Here is a 22,014-nt window from a genome sequence, read left to right as displayed (position 1 = left end):
GATCTTCATCCTGGCCAAAATATTTTGAAGGTTTTTTTTTAGTAAATACTGCTGCTGACATATGACTGTGTATGTTTTGCCAAACCCATGATTTAAAGACTGTTTGTCTTTATAGAAAGCACGTTTGATGTATCAATAACACAGATTTTGGTACTTTATGCAAATTGTTTTCCTAATCCTTAGTTTACTTTGAAAACTTAGTCCGTTGCAGCATTACTTGAACACATGGTTACAATTTTTGTCTTCTTTCTTACCTTGCTTGCCATAAACACTGCTTTGTGCTGAGGTGCTGACTGGAATATTACTCCTATAATTAACTGAAATTTTTATATTGTAAGTACCTTTTGGAGCTGATCTATTCCAGTGATCTCTCACAGCCAATTCCTACCCTTGTACCTCTCCAAAGGATGAGTACTAGAAATTCGCACAGGAGAATAGGTTCCTTGTGCTGTAAGTGACTGCATTAAGGCATGTGGTTTCTGTACTTTAAGATTTAATGATTCATGTGTTTCAAAGCATATTAATGTGCTTTATTTGATTTTTTTCTTAGTATATTGTAGTACATAGCATGTTATAGCTCGTTCCCTTTCTTCAGACTGATGAATGTGTTGATGAAGTTAATTAGATGAACTTAAACTGAAGGAGAGTTCTTTCTTTGCGTCTAGTATAACTGTGACTACTTTGACCTGAGAAAACTGGGTTTTTGTTATTAGTTTAATAAATTAAATTTATGCCAGTTGTACACATTATAAAACAATCAAAAACTGAATTTCCTTGTCCCCACATGAAACTGGAGATGTGTGGTTAGATTAGTGCTGTTCCTTATTTTCATTTTCTTCCGTTAACTTTCTTAGACTTGTGTTCCCAAGCATTATTGTCACAAGTAATGGGTTTTGAACTCTTGGAAAAATGCTTTATAGATTGGGTGTTGTGGTTTAACCTCAATGGGCAGGTGAGCACCACATGGCTCCTTAATTATTTCCCCCTTTAGTGGGATGGGGGATAGTTGGAGGGATAAAAGTTTCAAAACTCACGTGTTGAGGTAAAGACAGTTAAGTAGGCAAAGCAAAAGCTGTGTTCACAAGCAAAGTAAAGCAAGGAAATAATTCATTACTCACCATCAGCAGGCTGATATTCAACCATCTCCAGGAAAGCAGAGCTTCATCATTTGTGGTGACTTGGGAATACAGACACTGTAACTCTGAATGTATTGTCCCCCCACTTCTTCCTCCCTGCTTTATGTACTGAGCATGATGTCATATGGTAGGGAATATCCCTTTGATCAGTTGGGTTCAGCTGTCCCAGTTATATCCCCTCCCAACTTCTTGCACCCCCAGCTTACTTGCTGGCAGGGCAGTGTGAGAAACTGGAAAGGCGTTGGCCCTGTCTTAGTGGTACTCAGCAACAGATAGAGCACAGGTGTGCTATCAACAGTTTCCATCACAAATCCAAAACATACAAGCATGGTACAAGGTGTTTGGAAGAAAATTAACTTTACTGTAGCCAAAGCCAGATAAGGTTAAAAAATAGAAGTCTGTTGTTTGTAGTTTAAATTTATAGATGCCATGGTATTTAGATTATTTTGGCCATGATCTCTGTCAGTCTCGAAAAGTATCTAGCTAAGCGTTTTAACCTCAATGGGGTTAAAACTAAAGTCTTCCTCTTACTTCTCCACTGTGCTCCTTGTTGCAGTTGGTAACATCACTCATCTTTTCTATTGCTCAGCCTTTAAGCCAGCAACTGTGTCTATACAGATCTGCAGCAAGTCATTTACATTACACTGAGATGAGCTTGTTGTTAAATAAATACCTTATTCTATTTTTGTGATTTCATCCCCTTCTTTATTTTGTTTTGCCACATTACGTGTAGTCACTTATGACTTTCCTATCTGATTTGGCCTTGCTTTTCTCTCCCACTAGCCAATGCATAATTCTTTCCAACAGATGTGCTCATATGTCTTCATTATGCTTGTATGTTTTCACAGTAGTCATGTCTCTATTCCATTTCTCTTCAAACCAATCAATTCTCTATCCCATTTTATTTCTAGAATATACTTTTATACAGGGTAGACAATTTACAGTCGTAAACTGGTGAGTTTTCAATTGTTTTCACTTGGTGGTTGTGTCTTCTGCTATTTGTTGCAGACTAAGTTAGAATTTCTTTGGTTTGCTTTTGATGGTAATCACTTTAATGATGTTACACTGTCATTAACCACTGGTAATGTGCTTGTTCATGATAAGTACAGATTTTCCTTGACTTCATGGAGGATATTTTCTAAATTAAAGTTCTGCTGATATGATTTTGTGTAAGATAGCTTTGTATACACTTTGATTTTGGTGGTTGTGTTTAGATAGGAGAGTGGTCAAAGGTGCAGACCTTGTCATCTTTGATGTAGTTGAATGACTTTCCTAATGTAAAAAAAAAAAAAAAAGCCCTAGAAATGTTTAAGGATAAATACTTCTGCATTGAAAAACTTGAGGAAAAAGAATTTCCTTGCATGTGTTCTTACGGATCTAATTTCATAGATAGTATTGAAGTGAATAATGAAAAATCAGGTAATTGCAGAAAAGAAAGTCCAACTGTCAGTGGTTGCACTGAGAGACATTCTCTTTGTGTGGAGAACACTTTGTAGGGGTGCTTTCTTTTAAGCTACTTTTCTTTATTTGAGACAGATTTCATTTTCTGTCTCAGAAACCTTTTCAGTTACAAAAGGGATCAGATACTGTTTTGCACTTTTGTCATGGTTAAATGAAAATCAGATCCATTTTACTTGTGCAGTTGGGTTTTAATTTCATATTTAGAGCCTGTAGTATTTGTGTTTCTGTCTGTATTGGAGAGGCCTTAGGGTATTCCAGAAGCTGGAATAACTCCTTTCTTAAGACTCCAGAATTTTGGCTTTCAGAAAAATGGTAGTTGTTAAGAAAGTTATTGTCATAGTGAAATAGTCCTCAGTTATGAAATTAAAGTAGTGATTAAAAAGGTGTGCAATTTCAACTCACCAACAAAAGCACAAAAAAATTCCAACTGGAAAATCAGTTAGTAAGGTGGCCTTTTTCTTCTGGTTTGAGTTTTTTTTAACCTTTTCAGATGCCTTAGACCTGTCCCACTAGTTTGCCTATGTTTTCCTCTAAGCTTGTGGTAATTGGATTGCAGCTGATGTTCCTTACCCCGATTTACGGATTTAAGGGATGGGATTTTGATGATTTTTCCATTTGTAGATGTACTGCTTAAGCCCTGACTTTCCTTTCCTGACTTTTATTATTGGCATGGATGAAAATTCACGTCAGAATGCTTGATTAATTATTTAAAGAAGATAGTGTGTAAGCTGGTAATGGCTTGGAGAGCATACACATAGCTCTTTGAATGACTGTTGACTTATTGTCCATTTCACTAAAAATGTTAAATTTTAGGCTTACTGAATAAAAATACCAATAATTTTAAATATTTGAGGTAATCTGAGATAATAATGTCAGCAATCAAAAAATACTAAACTTCTATTGTTTGGGGAAAATATTAGTTGTGCTCTGTGTTGTTTTGAGGTCCACTTAGCAAGCTGAGCAGTTTCCCACTCTAATGATTCTCACAGCTTAATTCCTTAAAAATATATAGCACTTGTTGAAAAATAACTGTAGGCAATCTACAGATACTTTCCAGGCTGGATGAGCAATGGATGTACTGTACCTCGAGTAAGGCTTTTGACACTGCCTCCCACAGCAGGCTGACAAAGGATGGGTTACGTAAGTGGACAGTCAAGTAGCGTGAGAACTGGCTGAATGATCAGGCCTAGAGGTTTATGATCAGTGACACAAAGTCCGGCTGGGGTCAAGTCATCAGTCATGTACCCTAGAAGCTGATACTGGGGCAAATACTGTCTAGCATCTTCATTAATGGCCCGAATGCTGGGACAGTGTACCCCTGGCAAGTTCACAGATGGTACAAAACACAGAGAGGAGTTGCTCATATACCACATGGTTCTGTTTGCATTCAGAGGGATTCAGCCAGGCTGGAGATTTGGGCTGAGTGGAATTCTAAAGTGTAACACGGGGAATTGCAGAATCCTGCATCAGGGATGAAGTAACACTGGGGGGGTGACCAGCTGGGAGACAGCTGTGCAGAGAAGTAGCTTGGTGTGTTGGTGGGCAACAATGTCTGTGCCAGTAATGCGCTGCCATGGCAAAGGCGGCAGACAGCCTCCTGGGCTGCATTAGGAGGACTGCTGCCAGCTGCGTGAAGGAGGTGCTCTCTGCTCAGCATTGGGGAGGCTGCATCTGGAGTGTCAAGTTCTGGACTTCCCAGCAGAGGAAAGAGATACTGCAGAGAGTTAAGTGCAGGGTCATGTTGGTGATTGAGGATCTGGAGCTTTCCTTCAGTAAGGAAAGGCTGAGAGGGCTGGGACTATTAGCCTGGAGAAGAGAAGGTTCAGGAGTGATTTTGTTAATGCAGTGAGGGAATGAAGAAGAAAGAGCCAGATGCTTCTCAGTATTGCCCCCCACCCTGACATGGCACTAATTTGGCACAATTAAAAATTATGAAATTCCAGTGCATTCCAAGAAAGCAATTCTTCACTGTGGGAAAGGTCAGGCATTGGCAGGTGTTGTCCAGAGAGGTTTAATATCTGCTTGGAGGTACTAAAAATGCAACTGCACATGGTAGTGGGCAACCTACTGTCTCTGACACTGCTTGAGCAGGAAGTTTGATAGAATCAGACATAGAATCACAAAATGGTTGAGGTTGGACGTGACCTCTGAAGTTCATCTGGTCCATCTCCCTGCTCCAACAGGGCCACCTAGAGCCAGTTGGCCAGGACTGTGTCCAGATGGCTTTAAATGACAGCAAGGATGGAGAGACTCCACAGCCTTAGTGGTAACCTGTGCCAGTGCTCAGTCACCCTCACAGTAAAAAAAAGTGTTACCTTAACAGGGCCCTTGTCACCTGAATGCTGTGATTTTATACTTCTTAGGAAAATAGACCAGAAAGAGAAAGGATCTATTTGAAGTTTATTTGTCCTCTGAGAAGATGTGTCACAGGGAACAAAAACAGTGCTGAACAATCAGATGTTCCAGCAGAGCTGTGTTGTAAGATGGTGGTTGTTGTGTTACTAGAAACAGAGCTATTAAATAGTTTAGGTTGGAAAAGAGATCATTGGGTTCCACTGTTAACCCAGCACTTCCAAGGCCACCACTAAACCATGTCCCTGAGTGTCACATCTACACACCTTTTAAATACTTCTGGGGGTGGTGATTCCACCACTCGCTGGGCAGTGTGTTCCAGTTCTTGAAAACCCTTATGCTGCATGATTTTCCCCTAATATCCAATGTAAACCTTCCCTGGTCCAGCTTGAGGCCATTTCCTCTTGTGCTATTGCTGGCTTCTTGAGAAAAGAGACTGACCTCCATCTGGCTACAACCTTCTTTCAGAGAGTTGTAGGGAGGAATGAGGTCCCCCTGAGTCCCCTTTTCTCTGGGCTAAACAACCCTGGCTACCTCAGCCATTCCTCATGAGACTTGTTCGCCAGACAGTTCACCAGCTTTGCTGCCTTTTCCCGGGCACACTCCAGCACCTCAATGTTTTTTTTTCTGGGAGTGAGGAGTCCAAAACTGAATGCAGGATTCAAGGTGTGGCCTCACCAGTGCTGAGTACAGGGGGTGATCACTGCCCTGGCCCTGCTGGCCATGCTGTTTCTGATACAGCCCAGGATGTCATTGGCCTTCTTGGCCACCTGGGCACTCTGCTGGCTCATGTTCAGTCACGGTCAACTAGCACCCCCAACTTTTCTGATGGGCAGGCTTCTAGCCTTTCCCCCAGCCTATAGTCCTGCAAGTGGTTGTCGTGACCCAAGTGCAGGACCTGGTATTTGGCATTGTTGAACCTCACATACTTGGCCTCAGCCCAGCAAGGAGTATGCCCTCCCAAGCCATGAGCCACCAGTTTCTCCCAGAGAGTGTTGTGGGAAACAGTGTCTAAAGGCTTTTTTAAAAGCCAGGTAGACAACATCCACAGCCTTTCCCTCATCCACTAAGTGGGACACCTCGTCACAGAAGGAGATCAGGTTGGTCAAGCAGGACCAACTTTTGATAAACCCATGTTGGCAGCCCTTGGTCACCTGGTTGTCCTCTATATGCCATGTGATGGTACTCAGGATGATCTGCTCCATGACCTTCCCTAGCACTGAGGTCAGGCTCACAGGGCTGTAGTTCCCTGAATTCTCCTTCCAGCCTTCTTTGTAGTTGGATGGCACATTCACTGACTTCCAGTCAAGTGGAACTGCCCTGGTTAGGCAGAAGTGCTGGTAAATGATGGAAAGTGGCTTAGTGAGAACGTCTGCCAGCTCCTGCAGTACTCTTTGGTGGATCCCATCCAGCCCCATAGACCTGTGTGTGTCTAAGTGGTGTAGCAAGTCACTGACCATTTCCCCTTGGATGCTGTGGGCTGACTACCCTGAGAGCACAACTGGACTGAGGCAGAGAAGGCATTAAGTACCTCAGCATTTTCCTCATCCATCACAGGATGGAGATTGTCCTTGCCCTTCTTTTTGTTGTAAACATATTTTTAGAAGTGTGTATCGGATCTTCATGCTATAGCTTGATATGAGTAAAGGGAATATGAGAGGAACTGAAAAGGTAGCAACAGTTGCTACTGTTAAAGTCTTGCTGGATGGTGTCTAGTGGCAGTTAGTCCCTAGTTTGGGGCTATTCGTGCAGCAATCTTAGCTTTCCTTTTCTGCAACCAGTCTTCCACGTTTTTTTTTTTTTCTTCTGGGAGAAAATACCATGTTCAAACTAGTAATATAACACAACAGGCAAAAATATGGTTTGTGAGCCAACTGTCATGCAACTGAGCTACCTTGGCTGTGATTTTGGCAGCAGCAGTATCTGTTATTTTTTCCTATCCTGCCTGCCACTGTGCAAGGAGGAAGGGAAGGTCAAGCAACTGCTTCATGGAGGTATTTTTCATGAAGTATTTTACAAAGCAATTGTTCTCTTTTTAGAGATATTGTGAAATCCAGGGATACTAGCCAGTGTTCACAAAAAGCATTTTTTTACTCAGGTGTTCTGTAAATTTTGTTGCCAAATTGCAGTGAAAAGATTTAGTGTATTTATTTCTTCAAAAATCAATGTTCTTGGCTTTTTTCTATCTGTGATTTGTAAAATTTTGTGTCAGTTTGTGATGGAAGTATATAGTATGTACTTGGTGCACGTTTATTTCGTAAATCTCGCCAATACTTAGTTTGGCATTACACTGAGTTTATGTATTTGTATGATACATGTTTGTGTGCCAGGTTTCAGTTTATATGCATGTATTTTGTTCCCTGTTAACTATTTTATGGCAGGTCCCTTTGGAAACTTGATAGGTATTTTACTGTAGGTGATATGAAAAATGAAGCATTAAAAAGCTCTTGGAGCTATTGTTTGTAAGCAGACATTTTGTTTATCAAGACAAGAGCAGATTGGGGGTTTTGAGTGATATTTTTTTCCTTCTCTATTCTTGCAACCTACTGACACTGTCCCTCCCCATGGTTGAAAGTGTGCTGGATGTTCCAGCAGTAGAAGGAATGATAAACATGTTGGCTACTTAGTTATCAATGGAAGGTGTCTGCAAGGACAGAAAGTTAAGCATGGGAAGCCTTCAGAAAGCTTGGTTGCAGGGTGCTTCAACAACCTCTAAAATGTCATGGAACATTTGCTGCGTCCTCTTGACTTGAACCACTTTGACACTTACTGGTAGATTTGTGTTGGAGTGAGTTAGATGGAGAAGCACAAAAGTGAGGACAGAATTAGGTGTTTGGTGTAGGCTGGACCTAACACTAGAACCATTTTTTGAGCATCTCCCACTTTACAGTTACAGATGCTATGCTAAAGCACATACCATGAAGTGACACATTCTGTATACCAGCTTTATAGAAGGTGTATAGTGTTTTGTTTAGGTGAGTTGTTCACTTTGGATTACTTGATGGGGCTTTATTGTAAGGCAGTTTCTCATTACAGATGCTTAGAGTTTTTGGCAGCTGAGATAACAGTGCAGAGATCACATTGAGATAGAAGAAATCAAAGGGTGTTTTGTTTGCAAGGACACAGTACATACCTAAATATGGGAGGTGTTGTATGTGGTGGCTCTTTGGAGAAGTAGTTGCTTTCAAAATAATCTATCCCTCCAGTTCGTAGAAATAAGGCTGCTGAACACTGAAGCCTATGTACATGTGGAGAGATATAAAACAGGGAGTATGCATGCAGCAACTTTAATATGTTTTACAGCAAGGTTTGTTGGTTGCATTTTGTCACATGGTACCTCTTTATCTCCTTGTCAACCTGCAGCCTACATGTAGTTTTCTTGATACTCAGTTCTCTGGTCATAAAACCTCTTCTCTGCTTATAGATAAGGCCACTGAAGCTCTGCCTGATTACTTTGTTCTGTTTCTTGTCATTGTCAACTTCTTCATGTGAGCCATTGCTTTTATGTTTCAAACTTCCCTTGAACTTCCTCTTTTCTCTGTTTTCCCCTTGGCGGTATGTTTGCCAGATCCTTCTCAGTTGTTGATAGCAAGTCTGGATTTCCTTTAAAGTCAGATGGTCCCACAGTTTTGAGATCTTTTCAGTTCTTGTGAGCAGGCTTGATAACCCTTTTTTCTTTAGTATTCCCTTTCCTTTATTTTGAAGCCGTTATAGCTGAACTTCTGTAGCAATGAAATTAGTGTGTAGTAAGTTTCTTGCTGGCAAGTGAACTGGTATTTTATCAGCTGTAGTTCTCAGTGTTTGATATTAAGTTGCCTTGAAGCTGGATTACAAATTTAACAACTGTTTTGGAGCTCTTCAGAGGACGGAGTAAATGGCCTGGGAGATAAGGAAGCCCAGCAGAAGCTGCAGTTTGCTTTAATGTCTCTCCCCAATGGTATTCTTTGTTTGTGTGATCAAGTGTCAGATTACCTGCTTACAGAAGAGAAGGAAAAAAACCTCAAAATGCTCATCGTTGTATTTCATCAGAAGAGTATCTTCTGTTTTTCTGTACAGCAGGAAAGTCTGATGCGGATCTGATGGGTCTTCTAGATCAGTTCATATATCAGAGCTGTTACTCCAGCCTTGGGCCTGCACCAGGAAGCATGCACTCAAGAAGTGAGCCCCTGGGCATCTCATAAGGTTATCAAGGCCAAGTGCAAGGTGCTTCACCTCGGTTGGGGCAACCCTCAGTATTAATACAGGCTGGGGGATGAACAGATGGAGCAGCCCCCCACAAAATGGGGGATGCTGATGGAGGGGAGACTGGACATGAGCCAGCAGCAATGTGTGCTCACAGCCTAGAAAGCCAAATGTGTCCTGGGCTGCATCCAAAGCAGTGTGGCCAGCAGGGCGAGGGAGGGGATTCTGCCTCTCTGCTTTCGTGAGACCCCACCTGCAGTGCTGTACCCAGCTCTGGGGTCCCCAGAACAGGAAGGGCATGGACCTGTTGGAGCAAATCCAGAGGAGGGCCACCAGGATGATTACAGGGATGGAACACCAGTCCTACAAGGAAAGGCTGAGAAAATTAGGGTTGTTCAACTTGGAAAAGGGAAAGCTTTGGGGTGACCTAATTGAGGCCTATCCAGCATTTTATGATTCTATGATTTTTGAGCAGGTGCAAGTGAGAAAAGCAGATGATGCTCCTGTTGTCTCATTGTCTAGACTGTCTCCTTCTTCAACTAGAATTTTTAGGTGTGTTGCTTTCAGCCTGATGATTTGGCTGCCTCTGTTCTAGATAGCACAACTGTAAAGTAGATTTAAAACTGCACAGGAGCCCACCCTGGGGAGATTCTGTAGAATATCTGTTGAGGGGAAAGCCTGTGAGAACCGGTAGTAGTTGTTGGATCTGTCCTAGGTCCTGAACTGTATAGTCTCTCACTGACAATTTCAGCACTGGAATTGAGATTGTAGATGAAAAAGTTAATAGAGGATGCAAAACTGTGGAAGACTAGATATACCTAAGATTGTGAATGTTTAGCTTCAGAAAATCCCACTATCAAACCAGTAAGCAAAAATGTAAAACCAACAATGAATAAAAGGTACCTCATGAGAGGCTCTACACATTCTATAGAATTATAAAGTGATTGTGATTCAGAGGCTCTACACATTCTATAGAATTATAAAGTGACTGTGATTCAGAAGTAGCCATGTTATTGGAGTGTTTCAGATTTTTATTCCAAATTGTGAGAGATTCTTTTGTGTAGGAAACCTGAAGTAATTCTTGACCTTTTCTTTGTATTTCAGGATTGTGGGTTTTTATTTTTTTACCCCCACTTCCTTTTTTTTTTTTTTTTTTTTTTTTTTTGTCTTGTTTTCTGAGAAAGAAGGACCGGTTACTATGAGAGAATAGTGAAATTAGATGTTAGTGATGTAAATGAGTTATGGTTTAGGCTGAAGGAACTGAGACTGCTTAATTGTCAGAAGACTCCTTTATCCTCAGACTTGTAAAAAAATTCAAGCTAGTTATGGAAAAAGATAAAAATAAACTGATTTTTCTGTAATAAAGATATGAAAATAGCATTTAATTGCCATGAAGGCAATTTAGAAAAGACTTCAAAAAGAGTTTTCTAGTAGGATTACATAGGACATGGTGGGAGTGTGATCATGGGCAGTGTTTAATATCTCTCTGGGGAAAGTACTTGTTGGGAATGCAGTGGGATTTGACTAGAATCATAGAATATGCTGCATTGGTAGGGACCCACATAGTGTCCACATCCTGGCCCTGCACGGGACCGTTTCCCAGAGTCGCAGCACGTGCCTGAGGGCATTGTCCAAACACTCCTTGAATTGTCAGGCTTGGTGCTGTGACCACTTCCCTGGAGAGCCTGTTCAGTGCTCAACCACCCTTTTGGATGAAACTCCTTTTCCTGATATCCATCCTGTACCTCCCCTGGCTTGTCTTCATGCCATTTCCTCGAGTCCTGTCACAAGATAGAAGAGATGTGTACCTGCCCCTCCTCTTCCCCTCATGAGGAAGTTGTAACTGCATTGAGGTCTCCCCTCAGTCTCCTTCAGGCTGAAGAGACCAAGTGACCTCAGTTGCTCCTCATATGGCTTCCCTTCCAGACCCTTCACCATCCATGTGTCCCTCCTTCAGATGCTAACAGCTTAATGTCTTTTTTGTATTGTAGTGCCCAAAGCTGCCCCCAGCACTCGAGGTGAGGCTGCCCCAGTGCAGAGCAGAGCAGGACAATCCCCTCCCTTGCCCAGCTGGCGATGCTGTGCCTGATGCACCCCAGGACAAGGTTGGCCCTCCTGGCTGCCAGGGCACTGCTGACTCACGTTCATCCTGGCATTGACCAGGACCCTCAGTTCTATGATGGACCAGGAAATGGAAATGCTGACCTTTTTGGGTTCTTTCCAGACACTCTTTTTAGTGATTCTAGGGTACCTTCCATTTGACAAATTATGTTTTAGATTTCCTGGTGACATGCGCAAGCTTTCTTTGAAAAAAGTCTTGTTACAGGTCCTGTACAGTGCCCACGTGTAGCGGGTTGAGTTCGAAACTGGGCAGAAAAACACCAATTAAATGTAGTGGTTTTGGTTCAAAATATTCATTACTTACTCATTTTCTTTCTGTGAGATAAGAATTAGGAGAAAAGCAAAGCAGGCACAAACCTTAAACAGTTGCAGTACAATGAAAGAGTTTTATTACTAATAGAATTAAAAGTAAAAAGACAATAACAAAACAAAATTAAAGCAAATCCCCCCCCCCCCCCCTCCAGCCAGCACTTCTCTCCTTTTACCTAGCTCACACAAGGGATAACAGAACATGGGATGTTAGTCAGTGTTCCAGTTCTTGAAAAGTCTCTCTCTTATGCTTAAGGGAAAAAAGGGTTTTTCCTTCAGTTGCACGTGGTTCCCAAACTGCCACCAACAGCAGATCCGCCCGGAAACAATCAATCTGCTGTGTGTAGAACATCTCTCCCATGAAAAATCTCACAGTTCCTTCACACTGCAAAACATGGGCCATCACATGGGGTTATTCATCTTTTTAAGGATAAGTTCTTTTTGGCCTGCACACAAAGGCTCTTCTTCGCCACAAGTCTCTAACAGCCTCTTGCTACTATAAAGCCTGGCATCGGCATTCTTCACAATCTTCACAGGCACACGAAGATACTCCATCCCCCCATGTTCTTCAAATGGATTAAAGAGACAAACAGTTTGTGGTATTACAATTTCTTACCACGGCATGCAAGAAGGTTTCTTTTAAGCTGCCCGCCAGAATCGTGGCACCGCCCTCTTTTCTCCCGCCGCCATTTCCAGCTCCGTCCCATGTGACTCACTTCTCTTTCTCTCTGACTCTGACGCCGCCATGTTGAAGGGTGTTTTTTGTTCAGCTTTTACGGTGGGGAAAGCCTCGCTCCCTTTGTGCTGCTGGCTGCGTGGTGTCTTCTTCAGTTCAGCACGAAGTGTGCTGGCTGCAGACAGGAGGCTCTGCCGGCTCCCGTTGACTCCGCCGGCTCCACGTGGAGAGGAGAGGGACCCGCCGGTCCCCAGAAGCCGCGCTGGATGGGTTTAGCTGTGAGCAGTCCATGGCTGGGTTTAGCTGTGAGCAGTCCATGGCTGGTTTGAGCTGCCTGTGGCTCTGAGGCAGTTCCCCCCCAGCCACCCAGGGTCCGTGCCACAGCGTTGGGAAAGGGGGAAAGGGGCAGTGGCCCCGGCCCGGCGGGGCCGGGAGGCTCCGGAGCCCCCACCTCCCAGCAAGCGAGCTCCGACCAAAAGGGGAAGTCCCGCCTTTCTGTGCGGTTTAAATATGTAAATTGTGAGAAGCGTAATTGGTCTTAAAGACTGTCCATCAACTCAGGGTCAACCCAATACATTCCACCCCTCGCTTCTTAACATTTACATATCCAAAAGTTACTTAAAATAGCAAAACCAGAGCTAAAAGAAAACAAATTACATAAACCTCCACCCCTAGAATATTTACCACTTCTACAAAGCAAATTTCTTCTATTATTCTTCTTAATTTTATAACTTTATACTTGCTCTGCTTATTATTTTCTCTTAATTAATCTTCATCTCACAGTGCCCATTAATTGCCCGCATTCTCCACCATTTAATGTAGCGGGTTGAGTTCGAAACTGGGCAGAAAAACACCAATTAAATGTAGTGGTTTTGGTTCAAAATATTCATTACTTACTCATTTTCTTTCTGTGAGATAAGAATTAGGAGAAAAGCAAAGCAGGCACAAACCTTAAACAGTTGCAGTACAATGAAAGAGTTTTATTACTAATAGAATTAAAAGTAAAAAGACAATAACAAAACAAAATTAAAGCAAATCCCCCCCCCCCCCCCTCCAGCCAGCACTTCTCTCCTTTTACCTAGCTCACACAAGGGATAACAGAACATGGGATGTTAGTCAGTGTTCCAGTTCTTGAAAAGTCTCTCTCTTATGCTTAAGGGAAAAAAGGGTTTTTCCTTCAGTTGCACGTGGTTCCCAAACTGCCACCAACAGCAGATCCGCCCGGAAACAATCAATCTGCTGTGTGTAGAACATCTCTCCCATGAAAAATCTCACAGTTCCTTCACACTGCAAAACATGGGCCATCACATGGGGTTATTCATCTTTTTAAGGATAAGTTCTTTTTGGCCTGCACACAAAGGCTCTTCTTCGCCACAAGTCTCTAACAGCCTCTTGCTACTATAAAGCCTGGCATCGGCATTCTTCACAATCTTCACAGGCACACGAAGATACTCCATCCCCCCATGTTCTTCAAATGGATTAAAGAGACAAACAGTTTGTGGTATTACAATTTCTTACCACGGCATGCAAGAAGGTTTCTTTTAAGCTGCCCGCCAGAATCGTGGCACCGCCCTCTTTTCTCCCGCCGCCATTTCCAGCTCCGTCCCATGTGACTCACTTCTCTTTCTCTCTGACTCTGACGCCGCCATGTTGAAGGGTGTTTTTTGTTCAGCTTTTACGGTGGGGAAAGCCTCGCTCCCTTTGTGCTGCTGGCTGCGTGGTGTCTTCTTCAGTTCAGCACGAAGTGTGCTGGCTGCAGACAGGAGGCTCTGCCGGCTCCCGTTGACTCCGCCGGCTCCACGTGGAGAGGAGAGGGACCCGCCGGTCCCCAGAAGCCGCGCTGGATGGGTTTAGCTGTGAGCAGTCCATGGCTGGGTTTAGCTGTGAGCAGTCCATGGCTGGTTTGAGCTGCCTGTGGCTCTGAGGCAGTTCCCCCCCAGCCACCCAGGGTCCGTGCCACAGCGTTGGGAAAGGGGGAAAGGGGCAGTGGCCCCGGCCCGGCGGGGCCGGGAGGCTCCGGAGCCCCCACCTCCCAGCAAGCGAGCTCCGACCAAAAGGGGAAGTCCCGCCTTTCTGTGCGGTTTAAATATGTAAATTGTGAGAAGCGTAATTGGTCTTAAAGACTGTCCATCAACTCAGGGTCAACCCAATACACCACGTTTATTCATCTGAGAGAGAAGCTCTTGATTGTTGAATGTAAGCCTGTTATTTGTCATGCCCTTCTTAGTGTACCTGTGGGTGTTGGTTATATCCAAGAAAGTGTGGATCAATTCAAGTGACTGGCTTGTCTTAATGCAGGCGTATATTTTAAGTGTGATAAAGTGGTTTTCATCCCTTATTCTCTTGTTAGCTTTGTGTACTGTTGTAGGTTTGATTATGCTAGTTCCCATAGAAGTTGCTCTTATGCCTGATTTTGATGTCTGTTTGCTGATCCAGATGGTGAACAGATGAAAAGCTCAGTATGTCTCTACTTGGAAGCATAATCAGAAGCATGGCATGACACCAGGAGAAATGCAAAACTCGGGATGAGAAAAAAATACAGTCTTTCCACAATGCAGAAGCATGTTTATTGTACAGTCAAATTTTACTTTGTTTTATAAACAAATGGTGAAGATCACAGAATAGTTGAGATTAGAAGGGACTTCTGGAGACTGTCTAGTGCTCAAAGTAGGAAAAACCAGAGCAGGTTGCTCTGAACATTGTCCAGTTGGATTTTCACTATCTTCAAGGAAGGAGAATGTGTAGTCTTTCAGGGCAACCTGTTCCAGTCTTTGACGATTCTTACAGTTCTTGGGTTTAATTGGAACTTCTTGTATTTATTCTTTTTTTCCTCCACCGTCTCTTGGCCTGTCACTGGATATTGCTTAGGAGAATGTTTCCATCACCTTTGCTCTCTCCCATCAGGTGGAGATGGAGATATTCACGTGGAAGATATTCCACTCCCTCCCTCCCAAGTTTTCATTTTTCCCTGCTAAACAATCTCTGCTTGCTTGGTTTCTCCTCGTATGACAGATCCTCCAGTTCTTTAAGCATCTTAGTGGCCTTTCTCAGGACTCACTCCAGTAAACAAGTATCTCTTGTACTGGGGAGTCCGGGGCTGCTGTGGTATTCCAGATACGGTGTTGCAAGTTGTGTGTAGAGCGTGAGTCAGCTCCCTCAGCCTGCTGGCATCAGTGGACTCTTCTGTACCCCTTTCTCTCCAGGCAACTGCTGTATCCCATGGGTTCTTCAAAGCCAATTGATGAACAGGCCAAAGTATGTTCTTATGAAGTCTAGGGTTGTGATCCTGCTTTTGTCTTGCTCCCTCCTTTCAGGTTCCTGAGCTTCACCTGCACTGTCATTGCATCCAGTAACATGATGATGTGATGAAAGACCGTCAAACTTGATGGTGACTACATGAGTGACAATAGCTTGCTGTTGTGGTCTCTTTGACAATATGAGCTTGGGATTTCACTTTGGGCTGTTCAGAAGCAAATGCTTCCTGCATCTTGTCCAACCAAGTTGATCACAATCACTGGCAGCAATAGTTCACCTAATCGAGGAAACAAAAGAATTATTTGATACCACAAACCTGATTGTTTCGTTTTCAGTGTTTACTGAGTGGCTGTTGTCTCATAAGCAAATTTCCACAAGCTCTTAAATGCTTAAGCTAACTGTGTTGAGTAAGCACTTACGGAAACAGAGTAACAGAATATATTTGTCATTTGTCTGAACACAGCAATTCTTTGCTAGACCTATCCTGTCAACAGTATATTTCTTCCCAAGGATGGAACTTTGAACTTTGAACCAGAGCAAGCAAGTTTAGTGTAGTGGTTTTGGTTCAAAATATTCATCACTTACTTATTTTCCTTCTGTGAGATAAGAATTAGGAGAAAAGCAAAGCAGGCACAAACCTTAAACAGTTGCAGTACAATGAAAGTTTTATTACTAACAGAATTAAAAGTAAAGAGACAATAACAAAACAAAATTAAAGCAAATCCCCCCCCCCCTCCAGCACTTCTCTCCTTTTTACCTAGCTCACACAAGGGATAACAGAACATGGGATGTTAGTCAGTGTTCCAGTTCTTGAAAAGTCTCTCTCTTATGCTTAAGGGAAAAAAGGGTTTTTCCTTCAGTTGCACGTGGTTCCCAAACTGCCACCAACAGCAGATCCGCCCGGAAACAATCAATCTGCTGTGTGTAGAACATCTCTCCCATGAAAAATCTCACAGTTCCTTCACACTGCAAAACATGGGCCATCACATGGGGTTATTCATCTTTTTAAGGATAAGTTCTTTTGGCCTGCACACAGAAGCTTTTTCTTCGCCACAAGTCTCTAGCAGCCTCTTACTACTACATAGCCTGGCATCGGCATTCTTCACAATCTTCACAGGCACACGAAGATACTCCATCCCCCCATGTTCTTCAAATGGATTAAAGAGACAAACAGTTTGTGGTATTACAGTTTCTTACCACGGCATGCAAGAAGGTTTCTTTTAAGCTACGCGCCAGAATCGCGGCACCGCCCTCTTTTCTCCCGTCGCCATTTCCAGCTCCGTCCCACGGGACTCACTTCTCTTTCTCTCTGACTCTGAAGCCGCCATGTTGAAGGGTGTTCTTGTTCAGCCTTTACGGTGGGGAAAGCCTCGCTCCCTTTGTGCTGCTGGCTGCGTGGTGTCTTCTTCAGTTCAGCATGAAGTGTGCTGGCTGCAGACAGGAGGCTCTGCCGGCTCCCGTTGACTCCGCCGGCTCCGCATGGAGAGGAGAGGGACCCGCCGGTCCCCAGAAGCCGCGCTGGATGGGTTTAGCTGTGAGCAGTCCATGGCTGGTTTTAGCTGTGAGCAGTCCATGGCTGGTTTTAGCTGCCTGTGGCTCTGAGGCAGTCCCCCCCCAGCCACCCAGGGTCCGTGCCACAGCGTTGGGAAAGGGGGAAAGGGGCAGTGGCCCCGGCCCGGCGGGGCCGGGAGGCTCGGAGCCCCCCCCACCTTCCAGCAGGCGAGCTTCGACCAAAAGGGGAAGTCCCGCCTTTCTGTGCAGTTTAAATATGTAAATTGTGAGAAGCGTAATTGGTCTTAAAGACTGTCCATCAACTCAGGGTCAACCCAATACATTTAGACACGTACACTGAGTTAAAGTCACTTGGAAGTCTTAAAAAATTGCACATGTTAGCATGTGATTTACTAAATTCACTAATTTTTCAAAGGTGTACTCAGAGATTTAACAGCAGAACAGCTATGTCTAATGCTGTACTAACTACCATGGTCTTTGGTACCATGTTTCAGAAGCGAAGGTTTTAGGTCAGACAGCACTTAAATAACACCTTTGTTTTTCCTATTTTGCCTCAGCAGCAGAAACAGAATAATATTTTTTCCACTCATTAGACACACATTTAGTGTAATGTACAGTTTAGAAGAGTTTATGCAGATGTTAACACATAATGTTAGTCCATGTTGAGTAATTCAGTAACAGCATTGAGGGGAGGAACACACACTCAACCTATGAAGCTTCCTTCTCGGATTCAAGGTTATGAATTGCAGTTCAGGACTGTTGGCATCTTGAGGGAGGATGCTTTGTTTGCATTTCCCCATCTCTTTTAGTAGAGTAAGAGCAATAGTGTTGAGACAACTGGACAATGTCCCCCTAATAATGCATCATAGTCCAGTAGCTGATGCTACTTCTGGTTTGAGAAAAAATAAACAAATCATGCCTTTACTTCTCCTACTCCAGGTGCCACAAACCTGATTAGAAGTTGCAGTCATGTCATTTAACAGCTGTTTTACCTATTTTAAATTGTCGAGCAACTGGTTATTGCCCACCCTCCCCTTTCACCTCTTTTTTTTCCTGCCTTTGATTTGAGGCAATTATTTCATAATCCAGGGTTGAGCATTTTAGGTTTTTTTACTTTATTCTCAACAGACTTTTCTGTAAAGGCTGTAATACCACCATTCACTCTTCCTTTATGTCCATTTGCCACAACTGTTTTTTGTCAAGGTATCTTTATGTTCTGTGCTCATTTGACTTGCACTTCCTTTGTGGTCCAGTTCAAAACTTGGTCTCCAGTGCTATAATGTCTTGAAGCAGTTTGCAGAAAACCTGCCTGAGATTAGCTGATAATGAGTGTGTGTTTTCTGTGAACTAAATGGTACCAACAGCCGAGTTAGAAGTTGAAGGCTAAATGCCTTGTGCCAGCAGAAGCAGATTGTCAGCATAGAGTATCAAGACCTTTACCAAATGACAGCTAGCAGCAGTTTACAATTGTTAACCAGCAATATAATTAATAATTTAGCTAAAAAATCCAGCTGAGCCATATCAGATCTTGTTAATCTTAAGGCAATAAAAGAGTCGGGCTTGTAATTAACATGTGTGGTTTTCAACAGGAAATTACTCATAATCTGCTTAACATGTTTTCCATGAATATATTTGCTCATGTTTTATGCTTTCTTTCTAAATATTAAAACATCTTGGCATTATGGTATATAACAGTAGAACTATGAACAATCATACATATCTTTGTTACATGCAGATACATTGTGAATATATTAGTGCTATGCATAGTAATGGCAGGTTGCTCAGAACTATTTATAAAATTAGTGTGATGTGCGAAGAGGTATTTTCTAATTCTTAATTAATTGCTTATTTGTTCTGAAGTTTTTTTTGGATATGGAAGAAAGTATACTTCCCAACAAAAAAATGGGGATTTCAGTATCCATGAGGTTTTATTTTTAGAAAATATAGGGAGATAATTGTGGATTCTTAATACAGCATTTCTATCCCAAACTTTTTCCATGTAAAATTGTTCAAGCCCAAAACTTGCTGAAGATAAAGACTGCCACAGGGGAGCAGTCAGACTGTGCTGCTATTGTGCTGCATTAAAGCATCTTTAATGGTTGTTGTATGAATGAGGGAGATCTTAGCACCATCAGTAAACCCACTGCTGATCTTTCCTGTTTGCTAATTGGAAAAAACGTTGTCTAGGTGTCATGACAAATGAAGGTAATCTGCCAAATGGCAGTGGTTTTGTTACTATGGAAATGAGCCCAATCTTAGTTGGGGGAGGAGGGAAAAGGCTTAATTTGGGGGTTTTTCAGATGTGCGCATAAACACAAAGGAATACTTGCAAAAATTACAGGGACCGGTCCAGTGAAATATTTACAAGATGAAAAAGTGTTTATAATGTTTGCGGACTGTAACAAATTTGGAGAGTTTTCAAGGATTTTGGCAAGATGGACTAAATTTGAAATGTCTTGGCAAATTGAATTAGTATCTTTTAAAACAAAAAGAAAAAAGCTGCACTTATCAAGTTGTCTGTGGTAAGTGCAAATCACACTGTGTTTAAAAGGTATAATTAACAGCACAGATAGATAAAGAGTGTTGGAAGCTCAGTTTTGAGGTTTGCAGGAAAATGTTTTCATGCTAGTCTGGGTTAAATAGGTCTGCTATGCCATATTGCTGTGAAGCTGACAAGTAATACCTGGAATGCAGTTAACAGTGTGACCTTGAAGGCATATGAAACATTTCTTTTTCCTCTTCCTAACAGCAAATAACAAGTATTGTTTTCAGTTTTGGTCAGTGTGGTTTATGTGCAGTATGGACTGAAAGAGCCCAGAAGATACTTTTATCAGGACTTTTAAACTGAAAGTTAGGGTGCAAGTTTCATAAAAGGTCATTGGGTCCAGAGCAGAAGATTGAGTGGCTACAGAATGGGAGGGGCTGCGCTGTTCTTCTTGACAGCAGAACAAGAATTAACTGTATTAAATGCTAATAAGGAAGAAAAACTTGTCAAATTAAAGAAAAATTAAATAGTGAGCTGGACTATGGAGTTTGGCTGTTGAAATTTGGACAGTAAAGGTTACATGAAGGCTTTTTTTATCTGCTTCTTAAATAGCTTATATACTGTTGCATATTGCAACTTTACTGTTGGGGGAAACCTTGAGCAGTCATTTCCATTCTCTTTGTAAGCTTTAACTTACTGGGGATGGTGGGGGAATTCACCCTCACTGCTCACTGAATCACTTCTCTTAACTCCAGGATAATGGTGTTTGTTCCTTGTACAAGAAGTGGTGAGCTGATTTATTTCTGCAGGAAGTGTCTTAAGGAGTATACCTTCCTCTTAATATAGGTCAAGAGGGGAAAAGTGGTGAAATTTCTAGGAGGCAGCTTTCTTGGCATACTCTGCAGGAATTCTTTGTTTGAGCTCGTATTCTCACTGCTGTTGGTCGGGCTTCTGTTTTTCCAGCTTTTAACTGCTGGACCATGAGGCTTCTGCGTTCTCGCCGCCTGAATGCTGGGCAGGACAGTGACCACTATGCTTTTAGAACCTCAAAACTTTTGTTTAGAACAAAGTTGTTTGAGTAAAATATTAAGATTCTTCTGATTCTCAGTCTGTTACTGAAAATGCAACTTCCCACTGCCTGAGACTTTCAGATGTAATAGTTCTATTTTTCAACTAATCTGCACTGTAAGCTATTTGAGTGAACTTTAAGTGGTACAGAGGAATGTTAGTAGTTGTTGCTTGAAGTCCTATGTAAGGTGAGCTGTATGCTGCACAGCCAACATATGCCTTTTTTCTTTTTTTTGGAGGATTTATAAACTGAAAAAACAGTAGGTTAAGAAACATGCATTTCAGAGTAATCTCGGTGATGGTGACAGAACAAGTGTATGCGCATATGGTGTCTTTTTTTTTTCTGGGTAGTAATATGGAGGAGCAAAACTGTGGTAGGAATGAGGTGTGGGCAGAAGATGATTAAAAGAGCTTAGAGAAGTGTGTGTTAGCTGGATCTGTAATGTAAAGGGGTGGACATTAAGTCTATAAAGTGAGGGTGGGAAAAGTCCAAACAAAAGCTCAAGAAGCTGCAGTTTCTTCCATCAACTGAATTTTCTGCCAAATTACATATTTTTAAAGCTTACTTTTTGTCTTGGAAGGCTTGAATCTTTGTGTGGTGAAGACTTCACAAAGCAATGTTCCTTACTAACAGGTTATTTTACTGAGAATTGTCAATAATTCTTGCTTCTAGCATTGCTGTGGCACTACCCGACTTGTAACAGAAACAGTAGGGTAAACCAGTAGAAAACTTAGGGGCTTCTTTCTGTCCTAGCATATAAACTGCTTAAATTGTTGAGAGTAAAGGCCCATAATTCAGTGGAACATAAGGAAAGCATAACTTTTAAGTGCTTTGTATTCTGATTTATATTCTGAAATTCTACCTGTGATTGTTCCCTTTGCCTAGGAGAAAAAAGTTTGAGTGCTTCTGACATTTGTTCCCTCTGTGCTTTTTACCATGAGGTATGGAAGAAAGTTTATTCATATTGTTTTCCTTGCTTTTCTTCTCTTTTTCAGAAGTAAGAAACTTTTTAGCAAGAAAAAGTTGAAAAGAAAACAGAAGACGAAATTGAAAGTAAAAACACGCAACAAGGTAGGTCTGTAACTAACCCAACAAAGTTCTGACTCAAAAATGACAGTAACTTCAGTTGAGAGAAATACAGGAAAACACAAGTGTGAGTAACAATTTGTTTATTTAGAGTTAATAGTAGACCAGTATTGTCCATTTACTGTATCCTACATGACTGTGATACCACTGTTAACCTTATTCAACTTTTGCTACTAATGTTCAACAGGAAATAATATGAGCAGTGTTTTTAGTTCTTCAGTTCCTAAATCCTAAGTGTAGCTAAACATATTTGTCTTTGGGTTAAGTTTGAGATCTGTGTCTAGCCAACAGTTAGAGACTGCTGCTGCAAAGATTTGTCTGTATCAGCTAAAGGAGAAAGGGAGCATTCTGGGGATTCCAAAGTTACCTC

The 22,014-nt window shown here is 42.1% G+C and overlaps 1 protein-coding gene across 12 annotated transcripts in view; it reads left to right on the top strand.

The window, feature by feature from the left end:
• Positions 1 to 22,014, top strand: part of MYCBP2 (MYC binding protein 2) — a gene marked incomplete at its 5' end in the record, with an annotated part of 179,777 nt that overhangs the window by 5,622 nt on the left and 152,141 nt on the right. For all 12 annotated transcript variants that reach the window (XM_082277904.1, XM_082277912.1, XM_082277909.1 and 9 more), the window contains one exon: positions 21,554 to 21,629. In XM_082277904.1, the coding sequence (XP_082134030.1) occupies positions 21,554 to 21,629 (76 nt within the window). The remainder of the gene's footprint in view (positions 1 to 21,553; positions 21,630 to 22,014) is intronic.

The sequence above is a fragment of the Coloeus monedula genome (assembly GCF_965178545.1).
Source record: "Coloeus monedula genome assembly, chromosome: 3".
NCBI classification, from domain to species: Eukaryota; Metazoa; Chordata; class Aves; order Passeriformes; family Corvidae; genus Coloeus; species Coloeus monedula.
Note: the sequence above shows the minus strand (reverse complement) of the source record. Positions and strands in the feature narration are given on the sequence as shown.